The 13267-nt window shown below is 51.9% G+C and overlaps 1 protein-coding gene across 1 annotated transcript; it reads left to right on the forward strand.

The window, feature by feature from the left end:
- Positions 1–8756, forward strand: PEX11A (peroxisomal biogenesis factor 11 alpha). The gene is made up of 3 exons (XM_049783270.1): positions 1–92; positions 4416–4531; positions 7813–8756. The coding sequence occupies exons 1-3, from the start codon at positions 37–39 to the stop codon at positions 8367–8369; spliced, it is 729 nt and encodes a 242-aa protein (XP_049639227.1). The 5' UTR covers positions 1–36; the 3' UTR covers positions 8370–8756.
- Positions 8757–13267: the final 4511 nt, after the last annotated feature.

Below are 13267 nucleotides of genomic sequence, written 5' to 3' on the forward strand. Positions count from 1 at the left end.
GGAGCCTTGCTAGGCCTAGGTGGCCCCGGTGGCACCATGGACACCTTCATCCGTGTGACCAACCAGACCCAGGGCCGGGACCGGCTCTTCAGGTGAGTTGGACTCCGGGGGCTGCACTCCGGTACCTGGGACCCCGGAGGACAACCAGACTCTGCCGGATCCCCAGTGTCCAGAGCCCAGTGTCCCGCCCCCTCTCTGCTCCTTGCAGGCCGCAGGGGTGCAGAAACTCCTGGAACTTTTTGCAAGTGTCTTTTTGCAAGTTCTGCTGGGAAAGGAAGGTGGCAGGGCCAACCCGAGAGACTGCAGAAAAAAAGCTCATGCTGGGATTGGGATTGGAAGACTCTGGAGTTTGCAGGTGTCTGTCCCCTTTGAGAAAATCCCACCTGGAGAAAGAAATTTAAGGTTGATGGGGGAGTCATGCATGGCCCAGCGGGTAAGGCTCTTGATTGCCTGGCACACTGTCAACCCAGTCCCACTAGGCACACTGCCTACCAAAGTTGGCTGAATGCAAGGCAGATATCCTACTGCTGTGCTATCGCTCTGGTCCCCAAATTTAAAAGGTACAGTTGGAGGCACATGATCAGCTTTCTCCTCCACTTCTAATTGGTGTTAAGGTTCTGAGTAGCAGAGGTGAGTGATTGATTCATTTTGAGTGCCAGGGATTGAACCTAGGACCTTATGTCCGAGAAGCCTTGTTTGCCCCCACCAGCCCACAGCTGGGCATTCCAGCATGCACCCACCGTGAATGACCCAGTCTCCAGGAGGGCCTGGATCAGAACTTTGATCCAGATCTCTGATCAGAGCTTTCATAAATGGCCCTGTTGAGGCCCAGGCAATAATACAGTGCACAAGGCGGTTGCCTTGTGTACAGCTGACCCAAGTTTGATCCCTGGCATCCTATTCGGTTCCTTGAACACTGCCAGGAGTAACCCTTGAATGCTATCAGGTGTGACACCCCACACACACACTGCAAAAAAAAAAAAAAAAAAAAAACAACAAAACAGTCTTGTTATATCATTGCCTCATTAAAAATAGGAGCTCACCACTACACTGAACTCTGGACCTGTTAAGGTGCACAAAGAAGGCTGCTTAATAATAAAATAAAAAAATAGGGATTGGAGCAATAGCACAGCAGGTAGAACATTTGCTTTGCATGTAGCCAACCCAGGTTCAATCCCTGGCATCCCATTTGATCCCCCAAGCACCACCAGGAGTAATTTCTTTTTTTCTTTTTCTTTTTGGTTTTTGGACCACACTCAGTGATGCTTAGGGGTTACTCCTGGCTATGCACTTAGAAATCGCTTCTGGCTTGGGGGACTATATGGGATGCCGGGGATTGAACCATGGTCCATCCTAGGCTAGTGTGGGCAAGGCAGATGCCTTACCCCTTTCCCCACCGTTCTCCCAACCAGGAGTCATTTCTGAGCACAGAGCCCGAAATCCCCAAGTTCTGCCAGGTGTGGCCCCAAAACAAAAATAAAAAAATTATATGTAGGAGGTGATGTCTTTAGGGGTGGAGAGAGAGCGATATCTGAATTAGATTTCCTGCCCCCAATTTTTTCCTCAGGTTCCACCAGGAACGATCTCTGAGCACAGAGCCAGGAGTAAGCCCTGAGCACTGCCAGGCATGGCTCCAAAACAAAATTTAGAAATGATCATGGTTCTACTGTTAGGCCAAAACCAAGAAAGGGACATTCAGTGATATGCCCAGTCAGGCCCTTCCCATACCCTTTTGTGTTCCCTAGTGACACATTCAAGCTGTGGGAAAATGGAGGAGGAGGCTTTCAGGGGTTCAAATGTCAACGGGATCCAGGGCCCTGGGTCTGGTTCCCAGTAGGAAACAGGACACGTTTTATTGGTCTGCTGTCACATGTGTGTGGATTTTACCCATGCTCAGAACCTCATGTGCTGTTACTAGACCTTTGTGACCATGACAGCTACCCTGTGCCCAATATCCCCATGCGCACAAACGCTTTCTATATTCCATGTGAAATATTAGTTTCGAAAGACAAGCTACAGACATCCTGCATCCTGCATCTACACTGATTTACACACAGGTGTCTTATTTGGCCTTTCTTTTTTTTCTTTTCTGTTTTTTTTTTTTTTTTTTTTTCTGTTTTTGGACCACACCCAGTGATGCTCAGGAATTACTCCTGGCTAAGCGCTCAGAAGTTGCTCCTGGCTTGGGGGACCATATGGGACGCCGGGGGATTGAATTGTGGTCCATCCTAGGGTAGCGCTGACAAGGCAGACACCTCTAGTGCCACTGCCCCGGCCCTTATTTGGCCTTTCTAAAAAAATAAATAAATAAACATCTAAAGTGGGGCCCAGGGACCGGAGAGATAGCATGGAGGTAAGGCATTTGCCTTCATACAGAAGGATGGTGGTTCGAATTCCTGCATCTCATATGGTTCCCCAAGTCTGCCAGGAGCGATTTCTGAGTGTAGAGCCAGGAGTGACCCCTGAGTGCTGTTGGGTGTGACCCCCCCAAAAAAGAAAGTGGGGGCCAGAGTGGTGGCAGAGTGGTAGGGCATTTTGCCTTGCATGTGACTGACCCAGGACGGACCTCAGTTTGATCCCTGGTATCCCATATGATCCCCCAAGCCAGGAGCGATTTCTGAGCACATAGCCAGGAGTAACTACTGAGTATCACCGGGTGTGGCCCAAAAATTAATCAAAAAAAAAATCAAAAGTGAGGCCAGGGGCCAGAGAGATAGCACAATGGTAAGGCATTTGCCTTGCATGCAGAAGGACAGTGCTGCCAAGAGTGATTTCTGGGGGCCGGGCGGTGGCGCTGGAGGTAAGGTGCCTGCCTTACCTGCGCTAGCCTAGGAGACGGACCGCGGTTCGATCCCCCGGCGTCCCATATGGTCCCCCAAGCCAGGAGCGACTTCTGAGCGCATAGCCAGGAGTAACCCCTGAGCGTCACCGGGTGTGGCCCAAAAACCAAAAAAAAAAAAAAAAAAAAAAAAAAAAAAAAAAAAAAAAGAGTGATTTCTGAGCACAGAGCCAGGAATAACCTGAGTGCTGTTGGGTGTGACCCAAAAACAAAAACAAAAGCAAACAAAACAAAAAAAAAGTGAGGCCAAATCCTCAAACTTCGGTGTTTCCTATGTCCTGATTTGTGCTTTGCCCCAAGACCTATCCCATAGATGGCTCGTGACAATGACATACATTCAAGAAACAGAGGAAAAGCAGCCAGGGTGGGAAAAGAGGCTCACAGCCACATGCTTCCTTCCCATGGATCAGAGCCAGCCTCAGGGGGGCTGGCCCTGCTGTATTGGGAAGCTCGATCTCTGTCTCTGTCTGTCTCTCCTTTGTCTCTTCTCTGTGTCTCTCTGTCTCTGTTTTTCCTCTCTCTCTCTCATCTTGTTGCATTCTTTTTTTTTTTTTTTTTTGGTTTTTGGGCCACACCCATTGATGCTCAGGGGTTACTCCTGGCTATGTGCTCAGAAATCACTCCTGGCTTGGGGGCACCATATGGAATGCTGGGGGATCAAACCATCGTCAGTCCTAGGCTAGCACTTGCACCACTGCTCCGGCCCCATATTGTTGCATTCTTTTTTTTTTTTTTTTTTTTGGTTTTTTTGGGTCACACCCGGCAGTGCTCAGGGGTTATTCCTGGCTCCAGGCTCAGAAATTGCTCCTGGCAGGCACGGGGGACCATATGGGACGCCGGGATTCGAACCGATGACCTCCTGCATGAAAGGCAAACGCCTTACCTCCATGCTATCTCTCCGGCCCCATATTGTTGCATTCTTACCTCATGCTCTTTATCCTTTACCCTTTGTTATTTATTCATTCATTTATTCATTTATTTACTTATTTATTTATTTATTTTGGTTTTTGGGTCACACCCAGCATCGCTCAGGGGTTACTCCTGGCTCTTGGCTCAAATATCGCTCCTGGCAGGCTCTGGGGACCATCTGGGACGCTAGGATCCTAATCACTGTCCTTCTGCTTGCAAGGCAAACACCCTACCTCCATGCTATCTCTTTGGCCTCACCCTTTACCCTTTGGCCAGTGTGTGACTTGCAAAATTTTGTTCTTGGAAGAGTTTCTTCTTGAAGAACTGGGCATGGGGAACTTCACCACCAGCCAGGTCTCTCTCTCTCTCTCTCTCTCTCTCTCTCTCTCTCTCTCTCTCTCTCTCTCTCTCTCTCTCTCTCTCTCTCTCCCCACACCCAGCAGTGCTCAGGGGTTACTCCTGGCTCTGTGCTCAGGAATCGCTCCTGGCAGACTCAGGGAACCATATGGGATGCCGGGGATCAAACCTAAATCAGCTGCATGCAAGGCAAATGTCCTACTCACTGTACTATTGCTCTGGTCCTTGGTCCTGTCTTTTCTTGTTCCCTTACTTCCCAGATCCTGTAGGAATTGGCTGTGTGAATCCTCCTCCCGTTTCCATTTTTCAGAGCCACACAGTACACATGCATGTTGCTTAGATATTTGTTGGAGCCAAAACCAGGCCAAGAGAAGGTGGTGGAGAAACTCAAGAGTCTGGAGGCCAGTGTAAGCACCGGCCGCAAATGTAAGTACCCGGGAGGCTCCCAAGTCTGACTCCCCAACTCGAAGCCTTCCACCACCTCAGCCCTGGGTCAGTGGTTTCCAGACCTTCAGCTTCCCTGGATGAAGTCAGGCAGCCCCTGAGGCTATCTTCAAGGAACCCCCTAGCCAAAAGAGACAGAAGTTCCCGTTAGTTCTTGATTGGTACTATACCACATCTTTTATCATATAAAATATGACATATAAAATTATGTGTTTATTCACTTTTGAGTTCTTTTTTTTTGGGGGGGTTGGACACACCCAGTGATGCTCAGGGGTTACTCCTGGCTATGTGCTCAGAAATCGCTTCTGGCTTAGGGGACCATATGGGATGAAGGGAGATGGAACCGCCGTCTGTCTTAGGTCAGCATGTGCAAGGCAAATGCCTTACCACTTGTGCCACCACTCTGGTCCCTCACTTTTGAGTTCTTAGCATCGGAAAATGCCTCTGCAGCCCTGGGGAAATCTTAGTTCTCTCAGAGAACCCAAGCACTATCCTGGATCCCCTGCCTTCTGGCCTACCTGGAAGAATTGTTAGCCAATTGTTAGTCAATGAAAGTCAAAGTTAGTGTTTGGTACCCACTTCTTTTTTCGTTTTGGGGTCATACCCTGCAGCGCTCAGGGGTTACTCCTGGCTCTATGCTCAGAAATTGCTCCTGGCAGTCTCGGGGTACCATCTGAGATGCCAGAATTTGAACCACTGTCCTTCTGCATGCAAGGCAAACACCCTACCTCCATGGTATCTCTCCGGCCCCTGGTACCCATTATTTTGGAGGGGGCCACACCCAGCGAAGCTCAGGGGTTACTCCTGGATCTTCTCAGAAATCGCCCTGGCAGACTTGGGGGACCCTATCGGATGCTGGGAATTGAACCCTGGTCCATCCCAGGTTGGCCCCATGCAAGGCAAATGCCCTACAGCTGTGCTATCACTCTGGCCCTTTGGTACCCACTTAAGACATTATTTTGGGGGGTGAAATCCAGTTGTGCTCAGTGGTTACTCCAGGCTCTGCACTTAGGAATCACTCCTGGCAGGTTCGAGGGACCATATAGATGTCGGGGATCGACCCCCGGTCGGCTGCATGTACAACACCCTCCTCTCTGTATTATCGCTCCGATCCCAATACTTAATGCTATTTAATATAGAACCATCCAGGCTAATCCCCCCCCCCCCCCCCCCGCCACGTGCCTGGCTTCTCGCTGCTGGGCAAGAACCAGGCATTGCTCCACCAGGTGAGGTCTTTATTTTTTATTTATTTTTATTTATTTATTTTGGTTTTTGGGCCACACCCGGTGACACTCAGTGGTTACTACTGGCTCTGCACTCAGAAATCACTCCTGGCTTGGGGATGCCGGAGGATCGAACTAGTAGGTCTTTCCTAGGTTAGCGCATGCAAGGCTGACACCCTACCATTTGTGCCACCTCTCCGGCCCCCAGGTGAGGTTTTTATTAACCCAGGGAATATTGTTCACGGGCAGCGGGGGAGTTGAGTAACTCCACTCAGACTTCCACGTACAGTGTTCAGCTTTGAGAGAACTCCGAGCTCACGTAAGGGTGTAGCCAGACAGATCTGCCCAGTCTCTGGGAGGCTGGAGGGAAAGGAAGGCATTTGAGAGGAGATGGGACTTGGGGGTGTGTCCTGAGGAGGAGGAAAAACCGGGTTCTCCGGCTGCAGCTTCAGAGCCGTGTTGAGGGGGGATTTTTGTGTGGGAAGGTCATTGAGGAAACAAACCGGTTTGGTGGAGAAAAGGCCAGTCATCCTGGAATGTGGATGTTGAGGAAGTTTTTCTGGGTGGATCAGGGCTTGATGCTATCGGGACAGAATGGCTCTTGGGGAGGTCACCGCTTTAGAGATATGACCCACTTGGCATAACCCAGCAGCACTCCACGTGCTGCTTTGGGTTCTTTTAGATAAAATAAGTCCAGGAGTGGAGCACACAGAGGCCTTGGACTTGATCCCTCCACCCATGGCAGAAAGTGCCAGTAGCAAGTGTCCTTCTGAGATTTTCTTCTTTCTCTGCTGGCCTTGTTGGCAGACTTTGTTTCCCAGCCACATAGAGATCTGCTTCAAGATAGGGGCCTGGGGGTTGGAGAGACAGCACAGTGGTAGGGTGTTTGCCTTGCACGCAGCTGATCCAGGGCAGACAGTGGTTCGAATCCCGGCATCCCATATCGTCCCCTGTGCCTGCCAGGAGCAATTTCTGAGCGCAGAACCAGGAGTAACCCCTGAGTACTGCTGGGTATGACCCCAAAACAAAACAAAACAAAACAAAAGGATAGGGGCTGGATAGCTAGTACAGTGGGATGGGCATTGGCTCTGCATGTGGCCGACCCCAGGTTCGATTTATGATTCCCTGAGCATGCCAGAAGTGATTCCTGAGTGCAGAGCCAGGAATGGCCCCTGAGCACTGTTGAGTGTGGCTCCTAAAACACAAAAATAGTCACTTTAAATTGTTTCTGAGACTGGAGTGGGGAGGACATTTGCCTTTTATGCAGCTGACCCGGGTTTGATCTCTGGCATCTAGGCACCACCAGGAGTTACTCCTGAGTGCAGAGCCAGGAGGAACCCCTGAGCATCTCTGGGTATGGTTCCTCCTCAAAATAAACAACCCAGAAACGAATTAAAAAATTGTGCCATGGGACCGGAGAGATAGCATGGAGGTGAGGCGTTTACCTTGCATGCAGAAGGTCAGTGGTTCTAATCCCGGCATCCCATATGGTCCCCCAGCCTGCCAGGGGGGATTTGTGAGCATAGAGCCAGGAGTAATCCTGAGCACTGCTGGATATGACCCAAAAAACACACACACACAAAAAAAAATTGTGCCTTGGGGCTGGAGAGATAGCATGGAAGTAAGGTGTTTGCCTGGCATGCAGAAGGTCCGTGGTTTGAATCCCAGCATCCCATATGGTCCCCCAAGCCTGCCAGGAGCAATTTCTGAGCTTAGAGCCAGGAGTAACCCCTCAGCACTGCCGGGTATGACCCCCTCCCAAAAAAATTGTGCCTTGTGGGGCCAGAGCAATAGCACATCGGTAAGGTTTGCCTTGCACCTGGCCTACCTGGGACAAACCGGGTTCAATTTCCGGCATCCCATATGGTCCCCTGAGCCCGCCAGGAACGATATCTTTCTTTCTCTTTTTTTTTTTTTTTTTTTTTTTTGGTTTTTGGGTCAAAGACTGAAGGGCACAATTAGCCATGCTGCTCTACGGACAAATGCCCCAGCCTGGTGCCAGGTGGTCCCGCAACCTGCTTACATTGCCTTTTCCCGCAGGGTTCAGACTCGGGAATGTAGTGCACGCGCTGCAGGCCACGCAACAGAGCCTCCAGGCCACGGATGCCGCGGCTCGCCTGTGCCTGACTCTTGCCAACCTCAACCGCGTGCTCTACTTCATCTGCGACACCGTGCTGTGGGCACAGAGCATGGGACTGGCACCAGCCGTGGACCCGAAGCGGTGGCGCCACTGGGCGTCCCGGCACTACTATTACTCGCTGCTGCTGAGCCTGGCCCGGGACGCCTATGAGCTGGCCCGGCACATGGAGCGGCAGGGCCGCAAGCAGGCCAGGCAGGAGGCCCAGGCCGTCCCCTCGGTGGCCGATGAAGACGCCATGTGGCTTCAGTCCTTCCTCCTGCTGCTCCTCCGGTCCCTGAGGCAGCAGCCACCTCTGCTGTTGGACACGGTGAAGAATGCATGTGACCTCCTGAGCCCGCTGAACCAACTGGGCATCTATGAGTCCAATCAGGGTCTCATCGGACTCGGGGGCCTTGTGTCCTCGCTGGCCGGCCTTGTCACCGTGCTTTACCCTCACATGAAGCTGAAGATCCGATGAGGACTGGCACGGACCCCCCCCCACATCTTCAGCTGCTCCAGCCCCTCAGGCCCAGAGGCAGGGCTGACCAATGAGCGTCTCGGACCTTTCGAGAAAAACCACCAACTTGGGAAATGACAGTGCATTGGGCTCTGGGCTCTGGGCTCTGGCAGCATGTCCTGGAGTTGGTGGCGAGTGACAAGGTGCCAATGGGGCCTTGGAGAATCGGTGAGGAAGAGAAGGCGGCCATAAAGCTAAACTCACCGATGCATATGAAACTCCTCAAGTTTCTAATCAAGCCAGGAGACTTAATATAGAAAAGTTTGGGGATTTTCAGAGTAACTTCTAAGCTGCTAGGAGAGGAATAATCAACAGATTAAAGATGACTAATAAATTCTGAGACCAAAACGGTGTGAATCTGTGAATATGTGTGGCTGGTGTTGCTTTAGGTTGTGCTGGATAACTTTTTTTTTTTGTTTTTTTTTGGGGCCACATCTGGTGATGGTCAGGGGTTACTCCTGGCTCTGTGCTCAGAAATCGCTCCTGGCTTGGGGGACCATATGGGACACCGAGGTATTGAACCGTGGTTCGTCCTAGGCTAGTGCTGACAAGGCAGACAGCTTACTGCTCTGCATCACTGCCCTGGCCCCATGTGCTGGATAACTGCCGTGAAGGGCTGGAGTGGTAGCACAGCGGGGAGGATGTTTTTCTTGCACGCTGCTGACCCAGGTTCGATCCCCGACATTCTGTAGGGTCCTCCATGCCTGCCAAGAGTAATTCTTGAGGGCAGAGCCAGGAGCAGTCCCTGATTGCTGCCGGGTGTGGCCCAAAAACCAAACAAGTCCCCACCTGCCCAATTTCTCAGAATTGTTCCGCATTCACTGGTCCAACAGGACCTGAGGTTCCCCAGAATAAGATGATGAGGGGGTCCTGCAGGATGGGTAGGCACAGAGGACAGCGGGAAGCCAAGCCCTTCTCCAACCCTCCCCTGGGCTCTGCAAGGCCCTTTCACCACTCACCTCTCACCCACATTCTGGCTTCCCAGCCTAGCTGGCTTCGGGCCTGGCCCTGTCAGGAGTGCCAATGGGCCCGAAGCCTGTAATCCCTCTGGCCCAGGGCCACAGCTCCAAAGGTTTCGTGATGCCCTTCACCCTCCCAGGCAGAGTCCCGAAGCTCGTCCTCAGTGTAAGTGAGGCCAGAGGTGCCTTTTGAAGCATTTCCTCTTGGTCTGGCAGGAACAACTCAGTCTGATGATCAATCATAGTCACCGAGGCTTGTCCCCAGCAGAGACCAGTGGGGCTGGGAGATGCTCTAAGGGTGGGGCATGTTTTCCGATTCCCCCCAGCACCACTGGGACCACCCACACACCCAGAGCTAGGAGCCACCTCAGAACAGGCCTGAGTAGCCTCTGAACACCACTGGGCATGAACCAAACCCCCTGCCCCACTGAAAAAGATAGATCTGTTTTGATTTATTTGTTTTGGTTTTTGGGTTACACCCAGCTGAGCTCAGGGTTTACTCTGCACTCAGAAATCGTTCCTGGAAGACTCTGGAGACCAAATGGGATGCCAGGGATCGAACCCAGGTCTGTCACAGGTTGGCTGCGTGCAAGGCCCTACCACTCTGCTATCGCTCTAGCTCCTGACATCTATTTTGAGACCAACATTTTTTTCTCCTTTTTATTTTTTTTGGGGGGAGGAATTGGTCACACTTGGCAGTATTCAGGGGTCATTTCTGGTGGTGCTCGGGGGACCCTAAGGGATGCCAGGGATCGAACTGAGTCAGCCATATGCAAGGCAAATGCCCTCCCTGCTGTACTCTCGCTCTGGTTCCTCCTTTTTTTGGGGTGGGGGTCACACCTGGCAGTGCTCAGGGGTTACTCCTGGCTCTATGCTCAGAAATCGCTCCTGGCAGGCTCGAGGGACCATATGAGATGCCGGGATTCAAACCACTGACCTGCATGCAAGGCAAATGCCTTATCTCCATGCTATCTCTCTGGCCCTCCAGTTCCTCCTTCTTCCATTTAAGCCTTAGGTTCTCTGGGTTGGACTGAGAGACTGGGATTGCTCACAGCACAATGCTCCCTTGTCTGATGCTACAGCAGGCATGTGGGGCTGGCCAGGCTCAGAGTTCGAGAGCTGTGAGGACCAGAGCTCCCCGTTGCCTGCTTCTGTGGCTTGGCTTGGCCTTGGGGATTGCTGTGGTTTCTGGTCATGCTGGCATCCATTGGACCAGGGGTTTCAAATCTCAGGCATCTGCTGAGGGGTCCCCAGTTCTGGTTCTTGCCATGGGGTGGGGGAATCTCCCTGCATCAAAGACTCTCCCCATGAAGGATGACTCTTCTGGGGTGGCAGGTGGTGGAAATCTGACTGTTCTTGATTTGCTTAATCAAATCACCCATCAGAGACAAGGGCTGTGGGGGTGCTGGGTAGCCCCAGAGGAGCTAAGGGGAGAACCAAAGTTTGACAGGTATGTCTCATCACCACCTTTCTGGAAAACGTGTGTGTGTGTGTGTGTGTGTGTGTGTGTGTGTGTGTGTGTGTGTGTGTGATCGGACCTCGGTTTGATTCCCGGCGTCCCATATGATCCCCCAAGCCAGAAGCGATTTCCAAGTGCATACCCAGGAGTAACCCCTGAGCGTCACCAGGTGTGACCCAAAAACCAAAAAAAAAAAAAAAAAAAAAAAAGGAAAAAAGGAATTAATCCTGATGGGTTTAGGGCACTATATGGGGTGCCTGGATGGGATCAGCGGTAAGCAAGGAAAACACCCTCCCCACTGTACTATAACTCTGGCCCCAGGCTTAGGAGTTTCTTTCTTTTTGGGGGCCACCACTGGTGGTGCTGGGGGGGTGGGCTAATCCTAGCTTTGGGCTCAAGGGTTGTTCCTGAATGAGCTTAGACTTTTTTTTTTTTGGTTTTTGGGCCACACCCGGCGATGCTCAGGGGTTACTCCTGGCTGTCTGCTCAGAAATAGTTCCTGGCAGGCACTGGGATTCGAACCAACCAGCTTTGGTCCTGGATCGGCTGCTTGCAAGGCAAACACCGCTGTGCTATCTCTCCGGGCCCGAGCTTGGACTTTTGCACTGAGCATGTGCTTGACCCTTTGACTCATCTCTATGACCCTGGAGGACCTTTTATTTATCTTTTTGGCCACACCCAGCGGTGGTCTGGTGTTACTCCTAGCTCTGAGCTCAGAAATCACTCCTGACAGGCTGGGGGGTGGGGGGGTTATGGGATGCCAGGGATCAAACCTGGGTGGCTGCAAGTCCAATGCCCTCCCTGATGTGCTATGATTCTGGCCCTTGGAAGAGGGTTTTTGAGAGGAGGGCTGGATCCTGGGGCAGAGGGAAGGAAGAGTTTGTGGTTCTAGGCTGGCAGCTCCTCCAGGAGTGTGTGATTTGGCCTAGTACCCCCCACTTGGCAGAGTGCCCATATGGAAATCAGCACATACCCAGGGGACCCCGTCAGTGACCCATGGCACCCAGCCACCCCTGCTGCTTCTCTCCACTGTCCCGGGGCTCAGAGCCGCATTGCAGCCCAGCTCAGCACCAAGGAGCACTTGCCAGTGAGTATAGGGGTCTGGGGGGCAGCTCCTGGGGCTTCTGATCTGGGAGGTTTTGAGGATCAGGAGACTCCTTACCATGGTTAAAGATGGGGAAGTTTTGAGGGTGAATTTACTGGGATCCTTTGTTTCTGAGCCATACCCTGCGGTGCTCAGGGGTTACTCTTATCTCTGCATTCAGAAGTTACCACTAGCAGGCTCTGAGGACCCTATGGGTTGTTGAGGATCGAAGCCCGATCAGCTCTGTGCAAGGCAAACGCCCTCCCGCTGTGCTTTGGCTCCAGCCATGGGGGCGCAATTCTTAGCAGAAATGAAGCATAGAAACCTGGGGAGACCCTGACTTTCCCAGATTGTTGTGACTTATTTAAGAGTCACTGGGAAGACAGGCCACTTTCTACCTGGTCGCACAGGAAAGACAGACAGAGATGCCGCATCTAGGCATAGGACTGAGCTGAGGAGGGACTCAACTGAGCACAGGCTCTGTGGGTAGGAGGTTCGGGTCCCATCTGAGGTTTGGGTCTCATCTTGCTCACTCAGGCTTCCCTGATCTCTGCCAGCCCAAGCTCAGAGCTGGGAGTAGTCCCTGAGCACCATCAGGTATGGTCCAAACCCTCAAAATTAATATATTAATAACAATAAAACCTATATGGAACTTTTTATATATAAACTTTCTATATTACATATATTTAACATATAAACCTGAAGCTTACTTTGTTGGGGGGCACATTTTTTTTTGTTTTTGGGCCACACCCGGCAGTGCTCAGGGGTTACTCCTGGCTGTCTGCTCAGAAATAGGTACTGGCAGGCACGGGGGACCCTATGGGACACCGGGATTTGAACCAACCACCTTTGGTCCTGGATCAGCTGCTTGCAAGGAAAGCCTTGCTGTGCTATCTCTCCGGGCCCTGGGGGGCACATTTTTAGGTTTTGGATTTGGGGCCACACCCAGCGATGCACAGAGTCACTTCTGGCTCTGCATTCAGGAATCACTCCTGATGGTGCTCAGGGACCTTATGAGATGCAGGGGCTCAAACCCGGGTACGGTGTGTGTAAGGCAAAAACCCTCCTGGCTATGACATGGCTCTGAAACCTAGTTTTCAGTCTCTCAGACCCTATGCATGACCCCTGAGATGCTGCTAAAACTTTACCTTAAGGGTTCATCTGCATTTTCCTGCTCCAGCTGAGAGCACCCCACTGGCAGGCAACTGGTGGGGCTATGAAGCAATCCAGCCCACTGGGACCCATCCGCCGCCTGGCTGCCGGGTGACACGTACCCGCCCCCACCAACTGCCTCCCATCCAGGGACTTGAGCAACCAGGCAGGGCCCAGTCAGTGACCAGTGACCGGGAGACGGAGG

Source organism: Suncus etruscus, chromosome 11 (genome assembly GCF_024139225.1).
Source record: "Suncus etruscus isolate mSunEtr1 chromosome 11, mSunEtr1.pri.cur, whole genome shotgun sequence".
In the NCBI taxonomy this organism is placed as follows: Eukaryota; Metazoa; Chordata; class Mammalia; order Eulipotyphla; family Soricidae; genus Suncus; species Suncus etruscus.